This window comes from Nyctibius grandis, chromosome 17, assembly GCF_013368605.1.
Source record: "Nyctibius grandis isolate bNycGra1 chromosome 17, bNycGra1.pri, whole genome shotgun sequence".
Lineage (NCBI taxonomy): Eukaryota > Metazoa > Chordata > Aves > Nyctibiiformes > Nyctibiidae > Nyctibius > Nyctibius grandis.
The window spans coordinates 5,400,191-5,422,260 of record NC_090674.1 but is presented as its reverse complement, the minus strand read 5'-3'; the positions used below and the strand labels follow the sequence as shown (position 1 = coordinate 5,422,260).

The 22,070-nt window shown below is 55.4% G+C and overlaps 1 protein-coding gene across 1 annotated transcript in view; it reads right to left on the bottom strand.

Moving 5' to 3' along the window:
• SAMD11 (sterile alpha motif domain containing 11) overlaps nt 1-22,070 on the bottom strand; it is a 156,621-nt gene that overhangs the window by 7,506 nt on the left and 127,045 nt on the right. The window contains exons 13-17 of the mRNA XM_068414360.1: nt 18,953-19,117; nt 14,198-14,348; nt 7,261-7,376; nt 6,795-6,873; nt 5,823-6,526 (exon numbers count right to left, since the gene is read on the bottom strand). Coding sequence (XP_068270461.1) covers nt 5,823-6,526; nt 6,795-6,873; nt 7,261-7,376; nt 14,198-14,348; nt 18,953-19,117 — 1,215 coding nt within the window. The remainder of the gene's footprint in view (nt 1-5,822; nt 6,527-6,794; nt 6,874-7,260; nt 7,377-14,197; nt 14,349-18,952; nt 19,118-22,070) is intronic.

Here is a 22,070-nt window from a genome sequence, read left to right as displayed (position 1 = left end):
AGCCGTATGTCAACTCTCCGCAACGCAACAGCGGTTCAGGTCCCAGCCCTGTCAGCTGAGATGAAGGTGATGGGTTCCAAAAGGGTGGGAGAGAGCTGCCCCCCCAGCCCCAGCCACCCTGCGCCACCAGGGCCTGACAGCATGGGACAAGCACATGGGGAGAGAAACAGACTGGAGACAAGAGAGGGGCTGGAGGAGAGGCACAGAGAATGAGATGGCGAGAGAAACGCCAGCCAGGTAACTCAGAAACAAGTCATGAAGAAACCTAGTTCCAGAAAACACCACTTCGGGGGGGGGGGAAAAGGCATTATTAACATGTGGAACTCACTGCTGCATGATATCATTTACCAAGAGATCCAGAGGACATTTATAGGCATGTGAACATCCATGATTACAGTGGGTAGAGAAAGAGTTTATGAGGGGTATAAACTCTTCTGCTTCAGGGCACGAAGCAACAAATTACCAGAAAAAAAATATTTCTCCCAGGGGTCTATCACGACAAAATTATCTGTTCTGCAGCTTAAGGTTTTTCCCTGAGGCACTTGATCAGCACCATGGATGTAACCCCTCGCTGTGACTCCTCTGCTCCTGCCTGCAGCAGGTCGGACAGAGCTTCTGTGAGTGATGACAAGATAAAGTGGGGTGCAACAAAACCGTGGTGGGGAGCACGAGCCCAGGGAACGAGGAGTGGCCCTGGGGGAACGCAGCGGGTCAGAGGCGAGAGGCGCAGCCAGAGCAAACAGCAAAGCCACCCGCGGAGTCTCCACTCACTGTGGCAAAGCCACCGGCCCAGCCCAGGCTGCAGGAACAGGGCAGGATTTACAGAGGAAGTTATCGTGCCAATAGATGCTGTTAAACCAACAGCCGCCTGCACAGGCAGCGCTCAGACGCTGTGTGATCATTTCCACTCCATTTCCACTCCCAGTGTCCTGCTTCCCTGCCCGGCCTCGCCCCCCATCACCTCTGCTCAGGGAAGGGGACAGCAGTGCCCCATCTGCAGCCCACAGCCCCCACACCACGCCAGGGAGCCCACGCACAGCGATGGCACCAGGACCATCAGCCTCCCGCGGGGAGGGCAGCCCCTGCTCGCACACGGGGACGAGCCCGCGTCCCTCCTTACACGCACGGGCCACCGCAGACAGACGAGGGCCAACTCCAGTGTCAGAACGTCTTGGCAAGCCGTGGGGAGAGACAGGAGCCCTCCAAGGCCTGCTGCCTTTCCAGGAGACAAACTCGCAGCTGCTTATGTTAAAATTCACAGAACACCCAAATGCTGAGGGCTTTTTTCTCTTTTTTTTTTTTGCCGTTTCAGGGGAGGGTTTTTCTTCCTCGGGGTGGGGGGGAAATTCTCTTTCTCCTTTTTGGAAGAGCGGCTGCAGCTCGGTAAGTAGAGGAAGTGAAACCGAACTCAATTATTCCAGGCACAGTCAATGCTCAGGCGAGACACCTCCCATCTGCAGCCAGAGCAAGCGTCTCTGAGGGGATCTGACTGTAACAGCCAACTGCTTTAAAATTAGGTACTTCCTTATTCCAAAAGCAAGCCAAGGACTCGACTGCAGCAACACAGCGCTTGGGAACGACTCCTCCAGTCACCAGCCAGCCAGCCCCATCCTCGGGGTTTAACCTCAGCCTGCACGGAGAGAGGCCGGTCCATCCCCACCAGTCGCCTCCTCGCCAGGTCCCCACCGCTGCGGGCAGAGCTTTAGCCCAGATGCTGCGTTTGCAGCTGGCAGGGAGGAGGGGGAAGGTGCAAGGCCTCCCTACGCTCCCTCTCCTGCACACGTGCTGCGATCCTGGAAGCGCACCCATCGTTTGCAGGGTTACCCACACCGCCAGCAGAGCCGGGCCAGCAGCTGCTGCTCCTGCAGAAGCCTTGCTGTGGGGTTTTCTTTCCTTTGTCTCTCCATGCCCCCAGAAGAAAGGAAGGGAGAGCTCAAGATGCACACAGACAAGCCTGCTGTGTCCAAGAGTGAGGGCAAGACAGGCCCTTGTATGGGAACAAGAAATATTTTCCGCGTACCCACACACAAAGAAATAGAATAAGGCCAAAATATTTATCTCTGAGAGTTTGTCTTCCCTTCCCATTTGTACTAGGGAAACAGGGACTGACTGGTGGAAATATTCTTGGGAGGGGGAAGGTAAATACCAATACTTTGGGTTCTGGCCTATTAGCAATGTCAGAACTTAAAAGCTAGAGGGTGGAAACCGATTTCCACCAAAGTTAGTGGCAAAAAAACCATGTTCCCTGCAGAAAAGCCCAAAATCTCATGGGGAGTGCAGAGCAGCTCAGCCCTAGTAGCTCCAAAGACTCAGTCACCATGCTGTGGACTCAGCACCCCGAAGGCAGGGCTGTGGAGCCTGGTGTTCAGGCATCCCCCCCCACTGCCCTTCTGCTCCCACCTCAGCTCTCTCACTGGTCTGAAGTCACCAGATGCAGGAATAACCCCAGGAAAAACTTCTGTAGGAGGACACAACAGCTGATTACAGCGGTCTCTCTGGTCTCAGTGTGGATCTGGCCCTTTCTAATTTTGAAGTCCCTAGAGCAGAAGGGCTCCTGTCCTTCCTCCCGTCCCTCCTCGGGAAGATCCTGCACCGTCTGCTCCATCTCTGTGCGTGGCTGCACCCCTCCCCACTGCTCTGGCAGCCTGAAGAATGATAACGAATAGGTGCCAAGTGGCTACGAGGGATGCACCTTCTATTATAATAATGACATGTCACTGGATCCTGCTGGACTGCGAGGATGCATAAAGGGCAGCATCTATTCCCTGCCAGGCCTCCTCTGTCTTGCTCTGTGATAAATGACGGTCCGAGCCTGGTAATGGATTACAGAGCGTCTCACCAGATGGGGCCCAGTGTGGAGGGACTGAAAAGAATCCGTCGTCCCACGCCAGTGTCTTGTAGACAGGTGTCCACGTAAAAGCCCTCACCACCCATGCCACAACCCATTTATAATGTCCCTCCCTCCTCCTGATATCCAGCCGCTTCAGAAGAGAAGCCCAAGGCTGAAGGGGTCAGGGAGAGCCACCCTTCTGGCCAGCCCAGTAAGGGAAGCTTGCTGCAAATCCAGCAGCCAGGCTGCCATAGGGCTGTCGCTGCTGCACGGAGACACGTGAGTTTTTGCTCCTGGCATCACGGGAGGCAATTCAGGTGTCAACCAGGAGCTCAGTGCACAAACCCGCTTGGAAGTCAGCCCACCTACGGGTTTAATCAGTTTTGCTGCCACTCTCTAACCCCTCTCCCATTCCTCCCTGTGCACGCACCCCCTCCCGGAGAGGGCTCGGGTCACGGAGCGGCACTGGAAGGCTCCCGTTAATTGCTCTCCAGACTACAGATCGATAGAAGGATTTTAGCCTTCTGCACGCTCCATCCTTCACCTTTTCCAAAGGACGGGGCTGGTGGAGGGCGGTGGGAGGAGGAGGGGATTGAGGCTGCTGAAACCTTGGCGAGATGAGGTCATCGAGCAGCCGCCAGATCCCCAGAAGGCAGCTCAGGGAATCGACCCGGCTCGGGCTGCCTCGTCGATATTCTTCCCAGCAGGGACAAAAAACCAGCTCTCTCCCCTCGCTGGAAGGCCAGAGGAGCTGCCTGAAACTCAGGGGTCATTCTCAGCCAGCCACTTCTCTCCTCTCCTCCCTCTGCCTTCCTTTCAGCCTGCCACACTACCTGCCTTCTTTAGGTGGGTACTTTATAACACCAGCCTCCAGCATTGCAACCATGCCGGCCAGAAAAGCAGTCCTTGTGCAAAAAAGGATTATGGAAATTATCTGGCACTGGGGGTAGAGGTGGGTGCAGTTCTGTCTGTCTGTCTTCACGTAGTTTGTGTTCCCCAAGGGCCAAAAGTAACACTTTTTTATTGACACACGGTACCCCAGCCCAGCCCACGATCCCCGCAGCGTTTGGATCGATACAGCCCTCGATATTTCGGTTGCTGAACTCCCAGCTCCCCATCGACCTGCTGTGCTGCACCCAACAAGATGCCCTGTCTTCCCGAGGCTGTTTCAGGTGAGAGCTTCTGCCATGGAGTTGTGCAGTGCCGAGCACAACAGGGCCTGAACTCAGCACTGCTCTCCCACGAACAGACAACATTAACAGCCACGGCGACACGTGAAGCGAGCCGAAAGCAAAAGAGCCCTCAGGAAAATCCACAAATCAGAATTGCCTGGAAACGGGGCAGTGAAACACAGCCCTGATCTTTGCCGAGGCCTCAAGACACAATCATGATATAAATTCGAAGTGATAATAATAAATGGCCTATTACAGTAACTGGGGGAGGGAGGAGACCCATCGACAGCCCAGGCCTCCCCGCAGAGCCTCACGCAAGCGACGAGCGCCGCAGAGCCGTGCGCTTCCCTTTTTAATGGCTGGGAGAAAAAGGCTCCTGCGAGGAAGCCTCGGCAGCCCAAGGCAGCAGGAATATTTATCATGTTGGCCACCTGCCTGTCAGAGAAAAATCGCTTCCTCCTTCCTGGTTGGAAGGCAGCTCTAATGAGCGATGGGCAGCCGCCTTCACAGCCGCCGCAGCTCTTTGCATAGAAAACAGGCAGCCTCGGCGACCCACATGCCATGCCCTCCCCTTTCTCCCTCCCTCCACGTGGCAGGAGGTCCTACCTCCTGCTAATTGCTCAGCCAAGGCATTAGCTGAGGCAGATTTTGGCTCTTGGCTAGGCTAGCGGGGCAGAGCCCTGGGCAGAGCAGCTCCCGGGGGCTGAAGCCCCCCTTTGTAGCACCCGTACTCCCGGCTCCAGCTGCACCTGCCTTTGCTGCCCATCTCCACAGCCCGAGGGACTGCACCGCTGGGGACCAGAGAGCTGGCAATGACCTCCCTGCCTGCCTGTCCCATCCAACGGGCACCGACCCAGCTACACCAGCGCCTGCGAGACTGAGAAATGCACCACGGGCAGGGGCAAGAGCCCGTCTGCCTCTGCCCTGGAGAAGGGGCACAGCAGTGGTAACCCTGACGCCTCCAAGGGCACGCGGCAGCCAAGACGTGTAAGTCACTGCTGGGGGACTCTGTGACACCACATCCCAAAGGTGCTGTCTCACATGCTACCCTGGAAACGTCCCAGATGTGACACTCAGCAGGGATGAAAATGCTGCAGCCTTAATCCTTCATTTCCCTCTCCTCAAACCATGGCAATGCACGGAGAGAGAACCGAGCGTGTGGGAACCAGCCAGGCCCCCTCCAGCCCTGCACACCCCCAGTGCCACCTGCACCTCTCCCTGCACAACAGCCCCAGCCTCGCCAACAGCCCATGGCCTCTGCCCGTGCAGGGCAGGTCCCCATCACCCTGGGCAGCTCTCGTTTCACTCCTTTGTCCTGCTCTATCGGGGTGTTTCTCTCCAGCCCTCCCCTCCAATCCCCACTGCCTGGACATCGCGTGAACACAGCCCAACAGGCTCTACAGCCTTTCAGGCCACCCTTCCAGATCCTTCTGGCCCTTTATTTTGTTGGGCAGCACTTTGCAGCCATTAATAATTTTTGTTGCCTCTCCCTGAAGGCCCCTATAGTTTACTGGTGTCTGTCCTGAAACAGAGCTTCCACCGAAGGCCTAAGCAACTACAAGATCCCTCACACTGGGATCTTCCTTCTCTTGTTTCTGGGACTCACTTTGTCCCCGCTGTCCCTCTTTATGACCCATGATTTGCTTCATTGCAAATGGAGTCCTTTATATGAATTCAAAGAAGGTGTTTGGTTCCCTGCAGACAAAAGAACTACAACCACACTGCAAGACAAGAAGGCGGAACAACCCCACTTTTAACATGCTGCAAAACATGTCGCTGCTCCAACCAGTAACTCAGTGACCAGCCCCCCCTGCACTCACCTGCATGGAAGTACGGGCTCATCGTGTAGGGGAATCCGAAGGGCAGCGGCTGCGGCGGTGGGATGGAGGCTGGCGGGAGATACTTCACCTCGTTTTTGTTGATGCCTTGGGCAAGCAAGTGGCTGGGGGACTCGGCGCTCGAGGAGCTGCAGGGGGCATTTTGGCCAGTGGCCGCTTCGCCCAGCTCCTTGGCCCCTTCACAGACTTTGCCCGTCTCTTTGCACTCCTTAAGCTCGGCGGCCGAGCTGCTGCTCTCAGCCTTCACGCTCTCCGGCTTCTCGTCGCTCACATCCGCGTCGCTCTCCGAGTCCTTCATCTCCTCGTCGTTACAGTCTGGCAGCCCGTCCCGCGCCCGGGGCTCCGCCAGCTCCTTGGCCTCGCTCAGCCCCTGCGGCTCAGCGCGGTGGTGGGCGGATTTCCGGCTGCCCCGCCGGGGCTGCTCCTTGGGCGGCGTGGCACTGCTGGGGACGCTGGGGTTGAGGGAGAGCAGGGGGGTGTTGTTGTGCCGCAGCACCAGCATGGCGTTCCTCCGGGACAGCTCCTCCCGCAGCGGGTGGCCCTCGGGGATGTCGTGCACGTTGCGCAGGGCTGGGTGGTCCGGGGGCAAGCCGGGATGCAGGCTCAGCGGGTCACCAGCCAGTAGCCTTTGCCTGTGCAGATTCTCCAGCTCCTTCTGGCGGATGATCTCGGCCGACATCTCCAACCTAAATTGGGAGAGGCAGAGAGGGGACGTCGGTGGGGCTGGAGGCTCTCTGAGGAACGTGCTAACCCCCAGCCACGCTGAACCAGAGCTTGCAGGATCAAGGCGTCGCCTCCACACCCGCACGTTGTTCCCATTGGTCTCACGAGGACACCGCTCTGCCCGTGCACAGCTCATCCAACACGGCACCCCACATTACTCTGCCCACTGCCAGGAAAGGGAAGGAAAAACCCAACCCAGGCCCAGGCAGGTGAGCCTTCTACACTCTTTACCTTGCCAGGTTTTGCTTTCGTAGCATCTCTTGCTGCCGTGCAAACATCTCTGCTTGTGCCGGCTGTAGGAACCCGTAACCTGGGGACAGAGAGAACAATAATACGGGGTTATTAATCTCAGCATTGACTCTTTGCTCACTCAGGGCCAGCTCCCCAGAGGGCTAACTGCACAGCGAAGGGCAGCCCAGAGCTGCCTTTCTGTTCTAGAGCCCATCCACTCCCTCACTCCCAAGGCAGTGCAGCCTGCTGCTGAAACGTGGGACCAGGGAGGCTGGTGGGGATTAAAAGAGAGAGCAGCCCATGCAACCTGCTCCTGTCACTGCAAAGCAAGGGTGAAGTCAGCACAACAGTAACAGGGGAACACAGAGAACACGTCTGGGCTGTCTGGCTAAAGGACAGTTTGTCACCGCCTGCAGCTTCGCTCTACCCTCTTCCCCCTGACTGCAAGCACCTCTCATGCACTCACCTGGTGTCTGGCACAGAGCCGAAGGCACCCCGAGGAAAGGAGGTCTCAAGTGGGGCCCCAGGGCAATATGGGGCGCGTTCTGGGGTGAAAGCAGAGGCGGCGGGTGGGATATCTCCCTGCAGAAATCAGAAAACAAATTCGTGTTGAAAACCTGGAGGCTCCATCCTCAGTGCCCCGCGGGCCCTGGCTCAGGAAGAACACCCCTTCTGCACAGGACCTGCATTCTGTACCAGAGGCTGTTCTGAGCTAAAAAGACATCTATCCACCCATGCGCAAACCTTTTAAAAGGGAGAGAAAAAAAGAAAAGAAGCAGAACCAGAAGGGGAAGAAAGCAGCCAGGACTCCACAGGTCCCACGTACTTCCCACCTTGATACGTTTGCTCCTGTGGCCTTTCAGCTGGGCTGTTCAAAGGGGTTTGGCTGCCCAGGGCTAGCAAAGGCCAGGCTCAAGATGCAGCATCTGCCTGGCCCCCAGCAAGCTTGGGTTTCTGTCTCAACTACCTTACAACTGAGAAGGCCTGCTGTATTTTGGGAGCTGGAGAGTGGGTCTGGGAAGATCTGGAGGCATCGCTGGCATGCCTTGCAAAAAATCACTGTCCTAGCTGGGACATTAATTCTGGAGAGAAAAGCTGTAAGTGAGGCAAGGAAAGACAGAGAGAGGTGAGATGGGGGGTGAGATGTGAGCAGGAAGTACCATGGGGTCGTGGCAAGGAATACGACTGGAGAAGGGGTGGGTGATGCTGGCCAGAATGGGCAGAGCAGGTGTTAGGTGACAAGGGAGCTGGAAGAGGCAGGTTTGAGAGGTGGGGAAGAAGCAAAGCAGGTAGAGCATGCTTGCTCACAGGGCTGGGGCAGGAGAAAAAAAAGGCAGGAAGGGAATAAGAGCCAAGGTCTCTTCCATTAGTCAGATCTGCCCTGGGAGCCTGCAAGCAAATCTGTGCTTTCCGGCTGCACGTCTCTTAATTCCTTTTGATGGCCACTTACAACATTATTACCTCCACCACGGCATCCAGAGGCAAAGCCAAGTGCTGTGCCGTTTATTTTCATTTTACAACATCTCCCTATAAAATCTGCTTCAGGAGAGACTGGAGGGCAAGAGAAAAGGAGCAAGAAGGTGCGTGTGACTTTATAACAAACAGAGCACAGGCACAGCCGTGCTCCCCCTTTCAGTGGGGGTAACATGAGGATCCCAGCCACCCGTGCCCCCATCCCACACGGCTGGGGATGGATGGCCACCATGGCTCAGGAAAAGCCAGACAGGGACTCTTTGGGGATGAGGTGGGCAAGGAAAGGATTCCTGTCCTTTCCCTAGATCTTCCCGACATAGTTTTATCCTCGTTCTGTGCAACAGCCACTACAAAACACTGCTGCACAGCACAGAACGGGCCGAGATTCCCGTCCAAAATTCCTCCTCTACCCCTTGCCCATCCGCCTGCCTCTGCCTCCCCCCTTCCCGTCTGCCTCTCCTCCCCTTCCCCTGGCTGTCTCCCTCTCTCCTTTCCTCCTCCTTCCTCCCCTAGCTCTCCTCTAAACTAATTGCACAGCTCGCCGTGTCTGGAGGAGAGCCACAGATCGATCCGTCGCTGTTGAAATGTTAATGCTAATCGTATAACCGCTCCGCCAGCACCTCGCACTTCAGTGGCAGCTCCAATTAATCTCAGGTAACGCAGCGCGTGACCTTCGGCTCCGAGCCGGGGCAGCAGCCAAGCGATGCTTATGTAATTACACCATGAAGTGTGTAATCACCTGCCCTAATCCCCGAGGCCTCACAATTAGCCGAGGCCTCGGTCGCTGGGCTGCCAAGTGCTTTGCCACCCCGGACAGCCTGCAGATGAATAACGGACAATTAAAGCGGCATGACGGGGGCTAGGAGGTGTCCGTTCGATCGTAATTAGCTGTAATCATGGGGAGACAAGCCTGGCAGACGTGCTGTTCGTTTTATAAGAAGCAATTTAGGAAATCAAGTCGCTTTTAACCATTCCGTGGCCAGGCAAGCGGTGGCAATGCCCTCCCCGCCTTTTATAAAGGCAGAAAAGGGGATCCTGTACGAGGGAGAACAATGCAGAGAAGCTCCAGGTGCGGGCTGCACACAGAGAGCTCGGAGAAGATGCTAAAAACAAAGAGAGCTGCTTGATTTCAGCCAAGAAGAGACAATCTGTGCCCAGGAAGCATACTGTTGGATGGGGATTAGGGCTGGGCACTGGAAAATAAAAGGTTCTCCCTTTGCTGGCAGCCCAGTGTTAATCAGAGGCTATTTTTATGCTTTAATATTGCATTACAGAGCCTAACTTTGGTCCCCAAGGAATTCACATCTGCTCAAGACCCTGGAGTTCGTTCCCTCTGTCCTCTCACCAGAGCTGTGCAGCTTCCCTGCCCTTCTGGGCCACCAGCTCACACCTTGGCCTGGCCAGCGTGCGGTGCCCAGCTGGGGAGGAGGGATGGCAGGACAAAGCAATGGCTGCGGGACCTGTTCACGCTGCCACGCACACCGCTGGGCACAGCAGCCCGAGGTAGTTGTGAGAGGGGCTGTAAGAAACACGTCATGAGCGACTTCCAACGTGAGGGGTCAGTCGCTGCTTGTGTTCCACACACAACACTGGCTATGGATGAGTCCAAAGGTTTAGAAAATTCAGGGAGGCACCTTTACACATGTTGTCCTCGTGCCTGCCTGACACAGCAGACCACACGGAGACCCAAGAGTTGTTCTCTCAGCACCACTGGAGCTCTCCATCAAACACGTGCGTAGGGCAAAGCTGCTGGACCAGGCAAAGGTCCTGCGACCAGCGCTGGTACACGCGTGGAGCCTGAAGGCAGAGAAGGGAGACTGCGTATGGCTACACAAGGAGGAGTCACTGCACCTCTCCTGCCACCCCCTAACGCTCGGCATCAGTAGTAGATAACTCAGAAAGCAGCATGTATGCTCATAAACAGTCAGGGGACAAGGGACTCCTCTCCCTGGGTTACCAGGAAGCACAGACGCTCTCTGCCGTCCCACGAACCCAGCCTCCAGGCGGGGAACCCGTGGGAGCCTGCCACTGCTCCCTGCCAGCCCATCTGCCTGGTCCTTGGCATGGAAACCTGGCACAGGAGGGAGGGAGTACGACCAGGTCACGTCCTGGCACAGGGCTGGGGAGCCCTCCCGGGCTGCCTGGTACAGACACAGCCAACTGCTTCCAAGCAAGCTTGGAAATGAACTGGCAACCCCAGAGTAAAAAGCCCCAGAGACCTTAACAAAGGCTACTGTGCTTTTAGACAGACATGCACCAAAACACAAACCCTTGCATCCTTTCTCAGGTTCGTATCAGCCTTGTCCTTATCTTGCAGAGAGCAATTCTGTGTTACTGCATATTCCTCCCCCCCTCACTAATATGCCAGCTGGAGGCTTGTGAGCAGGGTATTAGGGGATTTGCACTGCATGCTGCTAAATTTGATATGTCCTTTAACAGGAGACAAATGGTTCACAAGGCTTAAAAAGTATCGACTTTTCTTTAACAATAAGCACTAATGGCCTTCAAATAATCAATATTTAAAGTCATTATGGGGTTACACATTATACTGTTAAAACCAAGCCTTTCACTTTAACCCCATCATACCCTCCCAAGCCCAGAGCAGAGCTCCCCCCAACTCACTCCAAGCTCCAAAGGAAGGCTTGGAGCACAGGCTGTGACTGGAGATGTGAGTGGGTCAGGAAATGCAGATTGAAACCGGCAAGGCATGGAAATAAATTTAGAACGGATGGAAGAGGGGGGGAAAAAAGAATGCATGAAAGCTTTGCATTTGATAGTCTATCTTCTGCTTTGCATTTGATAGGAAGAGACACTTTAAACCTGAGGTAACAGGCAAGCAGCACACAGCTCCTTGCCCGTTCGCCATCCGCAGACACTGTCTGTGCCAGGAAGGGAAAATAAATAAAATGAAAGGGCTTTCCAAAAATGGTGTTTGGGATTTCCAGGCAGAAAGAGACACGTCCTGGCACTGCCCTTCTAGGGCAGCAACGAGGTCTGGGCACAGAGAGGGCCTGGTTTATGCTGCCAGGGGAAATCACTCCCTCAAAACCCAAACTGGTGCTAAAACCAAATTAGTTCAATCAGGTCAAGCTCTTTGGCCTTTGCTCTGCACAACATTCAGCCAGCGGGGATCTGCTGAGGAATCCTCCCAGTACAGAGACAGAGGGATACAGCATTCAGAGCAGAGAGGGGGATGCGAGGCTGGGGTAGGTAAGAGCAGGAGAATGTGTCCAGAGGGGCAGGTTCTCCCGCACAGACCCCGTGCTACACCCTGTACACACGTGAACGAGCTCCTAGCAACTCCTAACACAGAACTCAGGCATCATATTGAGCCCACAAGCTGCACCACGCTGATCACACTGTTAAGCAGCTCATCCAGCCTAGTCTGAGCAATGTCTTCCATTTGCAGGGTATAAAACTCTTTCCCTAAAGGGGGGTGAATGCAGGCGTTCCCCAGGCTTCACACACGCCAGCCTGCTCAGCTCAAAGCCCAGAGTACAATCAGGAGCGAGTTCTGCAGCATGTACCAGGAGATGAGCACCCTGGGTAAGAACATGCCACGCTAAACGACCCCAGCAAAGCCACGTACACTGCCAATGAATTTTGGAGACAAGATCCAAGGAGTAGGATCCAAGCAACTCTGCATCTCTGCAGGGCGCAGCCACCTGCCATTTTTGCAGGAGACAGAGCAGTTTGGAGATGGGAAGTACTCCAGGCTGGAGTAGTTACAATAACACCTTTTAGTTATAAAAAGACTTGGAAGAGGAAAGGGTACAACACTGAACTCAACAATCTTTTCAAACAAACCACCAGGTCCTGGCTCTCTATAATCCAAGTCTGAATCCATCTAGAGAAGGGTCTAGGAAACCAAAACCTAGCTGACAAACATCAGAACATACCTGTCTTCCCCAGTGTTCCCTGGCTCAGACTCATCACCCACCTCTTTGCACTTGGAAACTGGAAAACGGCATATATAGTTCCCGCTGGCAGGCACAGGTCTCTGCAAGAACAGCAGCACTGCCCTGATAAATAAAACTGGGTCACCAGTGTGGGTTTTCCCCCCTTGCTCTGCCAGATGTAATGGCTGAGGTCTGGAGGGGCTAATTATTCTTGCCCACAAAGCTGCCGCACTTGAGAGCTGACCTGATCCCCACAGATCTCCTGATAGGAAGCTGAAATGGAATTTTAACACCACGCCAAACAGTTCACATCCCCCTGCATCATGCGTTATTACTTCTGCTCCCGGGAAAGGAGATGCCATAAATCTACCTCGAGTTTGCCAACCTACGTGAGCCAGCCTCCTCCATCGCCTTCTATGTGTTCCTTTCCCCCACCCCACCTCGCCAGGATTTCCCTCTCACTGCAACTATTCATAGGGCCACTTAGAGAGCTGAATCAAGATGAAAAGTAGCGGTCTTTTCCAACAGTAACTCCTGGCCTTCAGTCTCTGTCCCCTGAGGTAGCAAGTAACTTCTCCCTCCCATAACTGAGGAGGAACTCCAGCCCTAACTCCAATCCTCTGCTTAAACTGCTAGGTGACACCCTCTTCCCAAATGATTTAACGCTTCCTGGCCTGGCCCAGCTCCATTAGCTACACCACCTGTCTGGCAGTGGCAAGTACCTCTGGATTTGCTACATATCGAATTCATTTTCAGTTTGCCCCTCCTACGTGCAGCACCTCCCCATAAGCAACCTCCACCCTTCCCTACATGCCTCTTCAGCCGGGCCTCCGGCTGGCCTGGCGCTTCTCCAGCCCACACATAGCTGGAGAAATTTTCCTGATGACTGCCTGCACTGAAACTCGTCTATCTCTGCATTCCTCGCAGGTCTGCCTCCAATCTGTGTGGACCAGGGTGGATTTTATTAGGTGGGTTAGCCAAAGTACACCCCGTAGGAGAAAGGTTTACCAGGTCTGCCCAGCCCCTACACGTGGCAAACCCATTGGTCAGAAAGAAGGAAAACCAGACAAGATCTCCAAGGCTATAAATGGAGGGGGGAATGACTCTGAATCCAACACACATACGCCCACTATAGAACTAATATTGCAGCCTGCTGCCTGCCCCCACCCCGAGATGAAAGCCAAATCAGCCTAGATGCTAGAGCCTTTCATGGCTTGCCCCGTGATACCCACAGCCCTTGCGGCCCCGTGGCTGCCAGGCCCCCTCCCACCTCTGCTAGCCACGTCACAAACACACACAGCTTTAATTTAATATCCTTCTGAAGTTCTTGATTGCAGAGAGAATGGCTGATGGCACAGAGCAAGATAAATGAGCTAGAATTTCAGAGGGGGGGGGTGGGAGGGAAATCAGCTTTCCAGCAACCCTGTCAGTGGTAAAGGGAAGCCATTGGGAAGAAGCCTCCTCCTTCCTCAAAAAAAGAAAATTTCTTCTCTTTCTATTCCATCGTAGAGTGTTCCTTCTCTCTCATTATCTGAGGGTGCTATAAAATGCAAACTTAAAACATCTTAACTTGCTCTGTGGCACAGGTTAGAGTCTAGCATCTGCTCTGGAGATCCAGTGTGGGATTAGGATCATTCCCACCAGCCAGCCAGTGGCCAGCCTGGATGTGAATGGAGATGTGCACACGCACAAATCACCTCCCCTTGCAGAGACACCCCAGCATGTGGCAGGCACACACGCAAAACCACTTTGGCACCTGTGTAGTGCCCAACGGAGACGTTAACACATCACTGAGGCAAATCAAACCTGCCCGCTCCCATCAGGGCACCGCTACCCTCACCCAGGCGCACCCGGACCCTTACAGCACCCATGCACACGCCTTCCCAGACCGGCTCCGAGGGTGCACCCCGCTCCGAGAGCCCCCCCCACCCCCGTACGGTGCCACCGCGGCTGGAGCAAACCCCGCCCCGGGGCGGGGGGCAGACGCGGCCGGCCCTTCCCCGGCCCCCGGCGGAGCCGCCCCCGCGGTACCTCTCGGGGAAGTGGGTGTCCCTGTGCTGGGGGAGGCCCTGCTTCCTCCGCTGGCTGGAAGAGTTGCTGGCCGAGGGGATGTGCGCTTCCATCGCGCCGGGGTTCCGCGCTGCCGCCGCCGCCGCCACCTCTTGCCGCGCCCGGAGGAGATCTGGGGAGAGGGAAGGGATGAGCCGCCGCCCGCCACGGGCCCCGACGCCCCCTCCCCACCACCCCGCACCCACGGGGGCACCCACCGCCCGCCCACCCTCCGCCGCGGGGGCTGCTCCGGCTTCCCCCCCCCCACCCCGCAGCCGCGCACCGCCCGCGCTGCTCCGGGGCTGCTCCCGGCTCCCCGCGGGCGACAGGGCTGCTGCCAGCGCTGCTCCCGTCCCGTCCCTCCGGGCGACAGCCGGCTCCTGCGCTCCCGCCCCGTCCCCGCGGTGCGGGCAGGCTGTCAGGCGGCGGGGGGGCGGGGGAGCGCGGCCGGCCGGCCCCGGGCACTCACCCGGCGGAGCGGGCGCGGAGCGGGAGCCGCCTCCGCCGCCGAGGGAGTTTGGCAGCGGAGGAAATTGTGCAACTGCGGGAGGGGGTGGATTGCTGTTTAATTGCCTTCCTGTTGGAGAAGGGAAGGAGGGAGGGAGGGAAGGATGGATGGGGGGAGACAAAAAGGAGAGGGAGCCTTTCCCGAGCCACCCGCGGAGCCCCCGCCACGGCGCACGGACGGCGGCGAGCAGCGGCTCCGCCACCCGCTGGCCCCTCGCTGGGCACCGCCGGTTTTTGCTGGAGCTGAAAGTTGTAGCGGACCCCGGGGACCGCAGGGTTTGCCGCGGGCAGCCCAAAACCACGGCTCAGCATCTCCCGCTGTGGAGCCTTCCCTGCCCCAGCATCTCCCGCTGCTGCCGAAAGCAGGGGGTGGGGGGCTTGTTCCCTGGGTGGCCCCTACCCCCCCGGCCGGGGAGCACCCACCTCCCCCCCGTCACCTGGCCGGGGAGCACCCATCCCTGCTGCCAGGTACAGCCTAGCAGCGGGGGCACAGGGCTGCAGGGCACCAAGGGCTGTTTTTCCTGGGGGATGCTGCGGTCCTGCCCTGGGCAAGGCATGACAGCCAGCCCCAGGCAGGGCTGTAGGTGCCTAGCGCAGCTCTGCTGTAGGAAAGTAAAGGGCTAGGCCACAGAGCAGATGAGGATGGGGCGCAGCAAGGGCCCCCTTCCAGCCTTCGGCACAACACTTCCATCAGAGCATGGGCTGGAGGTCAGAAAGAAATGCACCCCTCGTTACACCCGCACTGCCGCGTCACCATCGCAGAACCCTCTGCCCATTACACAGGCGGAGTGTGCGGTGACAGGTGATACGTGTGTACAGTCTTTCCAGGGTGGGTGTCGGCGCAGACAGGCTGCCCATCAAGTGCCGTGTGATGGACAACGCAGGCATGGCCAGATGAACCAGAAGCACATGTTAACGGGACCACAGCGTACCCCAAGGAAGAGCAGGCGATGCACATACAGCTGGCTTGCTACTGCACCTGCCTTCTCAGGGAACAACGCAGCAGGACCAGACCTGTGAGAAGGTCCAGTGACAGGGACACCCGTACCAGCTGCACTGACAGAGGCTTTTTCCAGGGTGCTGCTCTCTCACAGTTGAGCATCAGGAGGCCCTTAGTTCCTACACCTATTTGAAAACACCCTGTACACAACTTGCTGATATCCCACAACAAAACCTCCGCTGCCGTTCACGTGATGCGCAGGAAACGCACACACACAGATGCACGCTTAGAGGAACCCTCCTTCATACGCTCACTGCGTGCCACTGTGCAAAAGGAAACCAAAACACAGCTGGGGGGAGGAGGAGAGGAAGATTCATCTTCATGAACACACCCTGGTCAGGACCAACTCGGGTACTGAGGTTTCAAAGCGCTCCACATCCAGCAGCATGTTAGTCCTCTCCCAACTGATGCATAAAGCCAGGTTAATGTAAGAGCGTTGCATGACTCTGGTATTGATACACTTCCCATCTCCTCGCCTCCTTCGTACCACCATGCTGTCTTCCTTTGGGTCGGGAAGTCCCAGCCATCCATATTCCCATTAGCCCCAAGATGTGCCCAGCCCAGCTGGAGCTTCACCAATCACTTCATCCAATATTCTGGTGATGGTCAGGGCTGAAGCCCCAAGGTGGGACTGCAAATTGGGGTGAAAACACTTAGAGAGCTGCTGTTTTTGCTGGCAGTAAGAAGGACATTGGTACCTCAATGTTTCTAGCACACACAATCCCCATCCCCATGCCCTCAACTGAAGGGACAAACATTAAAATTTTGAACTGCAGAAGTATGTAAGAAATAGTGAAACAACAAACCCCACCAGATCACATTAAAAGCCTAGAGAATTCTCCGAGCCAGGGACCATGCACCTTCAATGTTTATAAATTAATTATCTGAAAAACCCAGGTCACTCCTTATTGCCACAGCGCCTGTAATTTAGAAGTCTGGCACGCAGCCAGCTCCAGGAGCCGCATTGATCCCAAATGACCGCAACAACCCCCCCTCGCCTCTCCTCTCCTCTTTCTCTTCCCTCCTTCCCTCCCCTGCGCCCCCACCCCCTCGCCCAGGCCCCCCCCCGAGGATCTGTTATTTACAATCCCGCACTCTGACAGTTGGGAAATCAGATTGATTGACAGTGGGACGCTGGCGGATGGAGGTTCCAGGCACGGAGACAGCCTGAATTCAGAATGTGGGATGAATGCCACTGGGAGAATGGGGGCGGAGGAGGGGGGGGGTGAAAAGCAATTAAAAAAAAAGATTTCTAAATTATTAACATTTTTTAAATTATTAATGTTATTGGTGCCTCCATGTGAGCCCGCAGATAAACTGCGCTTTGTACTGGCACTAATAATTTATAGCCCGACCAGAGCCCCATGGTGTGGAGACAATCCCAAATACACCAAGTTTTGTCTTGTCAACGTTACACGAGAGAGTCTGTCTGTGCAGACTCCTTTTCTCCCCCTGCCCACCCCAAAACCGCACTGTGACCCCTCAACCTAACAAATGCTGACGAGACAATTTAATCATAATCATAAAAAATACGTCAGGCTTTTAACGTAATGAGCACCTTTGCTCATTCCATGGTGGGAGAAGGGGGTGGTACCTGCTGCTCCCAGCACACGCTCTGCCTGCGTGTACCCGCTCCGCAGGCCCGGCAGCCAGCCGGTGCCCGGGTTAGGGGTCTATCACGACGGTCTGTCACAATACCAGTACAGTATTCAGCACCGTCTACACAGACCTGCATGTCGTGGTTGAACGTTCAGCATTTGCACGCCTGTGTGTGTTGCCCTTCTGTGCATGATGCGTGTTACTGTCCTCTCACATACCGTGCTCGTGTTCATTGCATGTACGTGGGGCAACTCCAGCCCTGCAGTGCGTGGCTTTGCCCCACACCTGTGCATCACGCTTGCAGGAGCTCTGCATCTCTGTAAATGTCTGGGGCAGCTGAACACCACACACAGAAGCATGTGCCATGTTCACTGTGGTGTGCCTCAGGACAGGTTTATGCCATGCCATGCCTTTTCTGATAAGTAAATCCTTACTCCACAGTGAAAGGAATCACCTTCTGGCCCCCAGAGAAGCCAATCAAATCAAACAGAGTAGAAAAGAAGACAGCCTCTTCATTAACCTAACGAGGAGCCCTGGGGATTTACACTCCAGACCAGAGATTCTCCTCCAGCTCTTGCTAGACGCTTCGCTGCTGTTGCTTGCGCTCCTTCCCTGGGTCACCCAGGCAGGTCTGTGTCAGCCCTCCATGCCCGGGGTAGGAAGCAGCACACAGGCTCCACATCCCTGCCCAGCACTGCTCTCCAGTGAGGCTCCAACCCTCTGCTTCCAAGACTGGAACAGCATCACCTCTTCCGTCTCTCGGCTTTGCCTGGTCCAGACAGCTGAGTTACTTCCCTCACCCCTCCCCTCCTGCATCAGAGGACTCGGGTACAATGCACCCCTTTGCTCTGGACCCAGCCAGCGCCAGCAGGCTTTGCTCACCCGAGGGAAGGGGCAGTGTCGCTGCGGGCTGAGGAGCCTGTAGCCCTTGGAGGGATGCTCGTGGCTCCTGCGCTCTGCCGAGCGGTTCCCAGGGCAGAACCCGTAACTGCCGGGTGCCCCCTTTAGGCACAGCACAGGATGCTGCAGCCACGCTGGATTTAGCCTGCTTCCTCCACAGCCGAGGCAAAACCTACCAGCAATCCTTCAATTCACACTGGACCCATTAGATCCTGGTCCTGCAGGACCCTTATCCTCTCAGGACACCCCGCTAGCCCCAGGACAAGGCATTAGACAACGGTATCTGTTAATGAGGAGGCTGCTCCAGGACCATGGTTTGGATTTTCCCCTCCTTGCACTAATATAAGCGCAAGTACAAGCACGAGCCTCCTTTTAAAGGGCAGAATGGCAAATACAGAGGCACAATCTGCAGCACACACAAGCAGCCCTAAATAAAGAAGGGCCGCGGGGTCCCTGAGCTATCCCTAGCACCCAGCTCAACCTCAGAGAACCATATCATCCTGGGAAGGTCTAGGGACAGTTTCTTAGCACTGGCAGCACTTAGAGGGTAGATCCCCCCACAGACATGGTGGGAGAAATGGTCTGCAGCACCAACTGTATTCCTTGCACGATAAACATGCAACACTGCAGCCCATAAATCCTCTTCACATGCACACAGGGGTCAGGAATACCTTATGAGACTTATAAAGAACGGTAAAGCGAGCCCCTTCTCCCCTTTGTAATGCCTGTACCTCCATGGCTGGGCACTGCCATGCTGTTGGCCAGCTGGTAGAGACGTTGTTGCTGCTGCTCTTCAAACGTGCCGTGTTCATTCAGTGCAGACATCATGCGTCTGTAGTGCTCCTCCGGGGTCATCTGAGTCACCGAGTCCTCAAGCAGAGGCGTGTGGGAGTTTTCTGAAGAGCAGAAAGATTTGGTCTTTTTTCCAGAGAGAAATACAGTGGAAAATCACATAAGTATAGGGACAGTGCAAAATAAAAAGGGGGGTAGAGGGATATTAAGCACAATTCCCCACAACTCTGCAGCGTACCCGCTGAACTTGATGTACCAGGCTGCCAAGTGCAGCTGTCCTTGTGCTTCGAGATGTACCATTATATGCAGTCAAGACACACCTACAACTTGCTAAACCTCCAAACATGGGCACACTTGTACACAGGAAAGTCCACAGCTTCGATTGCCACAGCACCCAAAAACCTCATGAACACCCCTTTCTTTTTCCCCTCCTAAAGCAACAAGCATTGCGTTGTACCAACACAAAATTACCAGCAAGCTCTCTACCCCCAAGGTAGCAAAGAGGACAGGCAGGATGGAAGAGTTCACTGAGTTCTTACCCTTTCATCTTAGGGGATGCGAGTTCTTTTCTTCAACTAATACCTGATCAGACACACACCTCTTTCCCCCACCTCCCTGAACACCCACAAGGACACAATAATGCGAGAGATGTTCAAGCACCCAGTGTAGGCGATGCTGACAACTGCACAGACAGTGATGACAGTCCACCTGCCCGGCTCTTGGAGGCAAGTCACAGAAGCAGGTTGTTTCAGATCTGTGCACACGGCTAAGCACCCCGAGGCCATTAAAATGACACCCAACACGCCTACCTGTGCATCTTCCCACAACGACTGCAGAGCCCAGGAGGGAGGCGCTTTGAGGAAGGCCCTGCCTGCTCCCTGGGCAGCAGGGATCCCAGTCTAACCATCAGGGAGATAAAACCACAGAGCCTTTGTGTTTACTGTAAGCAGAACTCAGAGTAATTACTGTTCTCCACCTTGGTGGTGGCTGCTCTAACACTATTTTATCTTGCATCTTCCCCACAGGCAAAACCTTTTTCATTACTGAGAGAGGAACTCCCAGTAACAATCTAAACAGGCAGAAGGGAAAGGAGAGAGTGGGAAGGGCTCCCCCCATGCTGCAGTCACAAGACCACCGCTGCGTTCAAGGAACCACAAGACCACCCTACCATGTGCGCCAGATTCGTGCTCCTTCATCCACCTCATCTCGCAGACAGAGGCCCTCAGGGCTCACGGCAGGTGACTCTGCTGCCAGACTGGCTCCAAATTCAAGGTGGTGGCTCTGAGCGCAGGCCACTCGCTTTACACCAGCGTCAGCACTGTAATGAATACGCAGGCACTGGACACCTTGCTGGGAAAAGAGCTGTGGATCTCTCTCAGGTGAGAGAAAGGTCCCTAAGCTAGCTGTCAGAAAAGAGAGCCTGTGGCAAACAAATACAGCCCAAGAGACAGAGTACCTGTGAAACGTGGCCCTGCCATGGTAGCTTAGGGACTGGTTCACTTCTGCCTTGAGAGGCCATTAGTGGGGCAAGTGCTGGCTGCCACCAAACTCATTACGCAACCAAGCGCACAAGGGCTCAGATTTTGAGGATGCAACCTTCACATGTCATAATGAAACCACCTCCTCCCCAAAATACAGGAGAGGCTAATAATAATATAGAGTCTGAGCTGCAGAAAGTTTCAATGAAAAAGGGCTGCATCACCGGCTCCCAAGGCATTCTTCCTCTGCAAAAGGGAAATGACTCCAGTCCCCTCCAATTCAGGTCAGGCACCCAGCTCAGCAAGGATCCTCAATCAGCACAGCAATTTGTGGCCGTATCTGCAACCACTGATCTCTACCCCAGTGCCATGTATCTGCACGTCAGGAACCACAGGCTTCCTGTGTAAATCACAGGTTCATGGCCTGCTTCAAGCTAGCTAGTATGAGGAGCTGGGTCCTCACCCTGCACTGTGTGCATCACAGACACCAGACCCGAGAGGAGGAGGCTGCACAGGAACACAGCCGTGCCATGCCTGCTCCGGTACCCAAGCCTGCAAGACACCAGTGGAAGGAGCAGGGAGGTGGGGGGACAGAATTCCCTTCCACATCCCCTTCCCAGCAGGGCCAGATTCCCACATCCTCCTCCGCTCTCCTGCCACCTCCCCCAGGAACGCAGAAGTGCACCAACTGTTTCAGTTCCCTTCTGATGCTCTTAGCCAAAGACCTAAGGAGCAAAGCCGCGTGCCACAGACCCGATTTGAAAAAACACTGATATTTTTTTTTTCCACAGCTGTGTCATTAGATGGAAAAAAGGAGGGAGGGGGATTTAATAACACTTAATTACCATAAACTCTATCCGATCAGCCACAGAGCAGATTTCAGGTGCAAGGAGGAGGGGGGGAGAACAGGGGGGGCAAGGGGAGGCGAAGAAGAAGGAGGAGTCCAGGGAAAGGCTGGATTTCCACACTTAAAACTTGGAAGATTTCACATGACTCAGCCAGCGATAATTCCAGCTCTGCTGAAGCTTTGCTGTCTGCTTTTGTCATTACCAGGGGTAATGCGGGAGACTGATCTCGCCAAATCTCTTCCAGCTGCCAGGTGTGAAATGGGCTCTGGCACGGTCAACTGGGACAGCACAGCGAGGCAGGCATCTGTTGGGCCTCCACGCTCTCCAGCTCGCCTCCCTGTCCGCCCAAGCCAAGGGGAGCCCACCTCTCCCACCTCCACCAACACTGCAGGGTCCTGATGGTGGCAGCCGCAGGGAATTCAGGCTCTCGGAAGACACAGATTTTCTGCTCAGCCTGAAGGACACGTCATTGCTGCACAACTTTTTCACCAAGCTTTTACAAAGCTCGTCCTCCCCAGGCAATCCCAGACAAGAGAGGAGCACCCAGCCCTGTCTGTCTCCTCTCTTTTGCTACAACAAACACAGGACAGGCTGAGGCTCCCTTTACTGAACCACAGCGAAAGCTCGGGGACCTCAAGGTGCAAAAGCACCTCACCCCGGGTGCAAAGCCAGGTCTCGGTCAGTAGCTTTAGGGTCTTTGCTGCCTGAGCTGTCCTTTGCCAGGGCAGTGA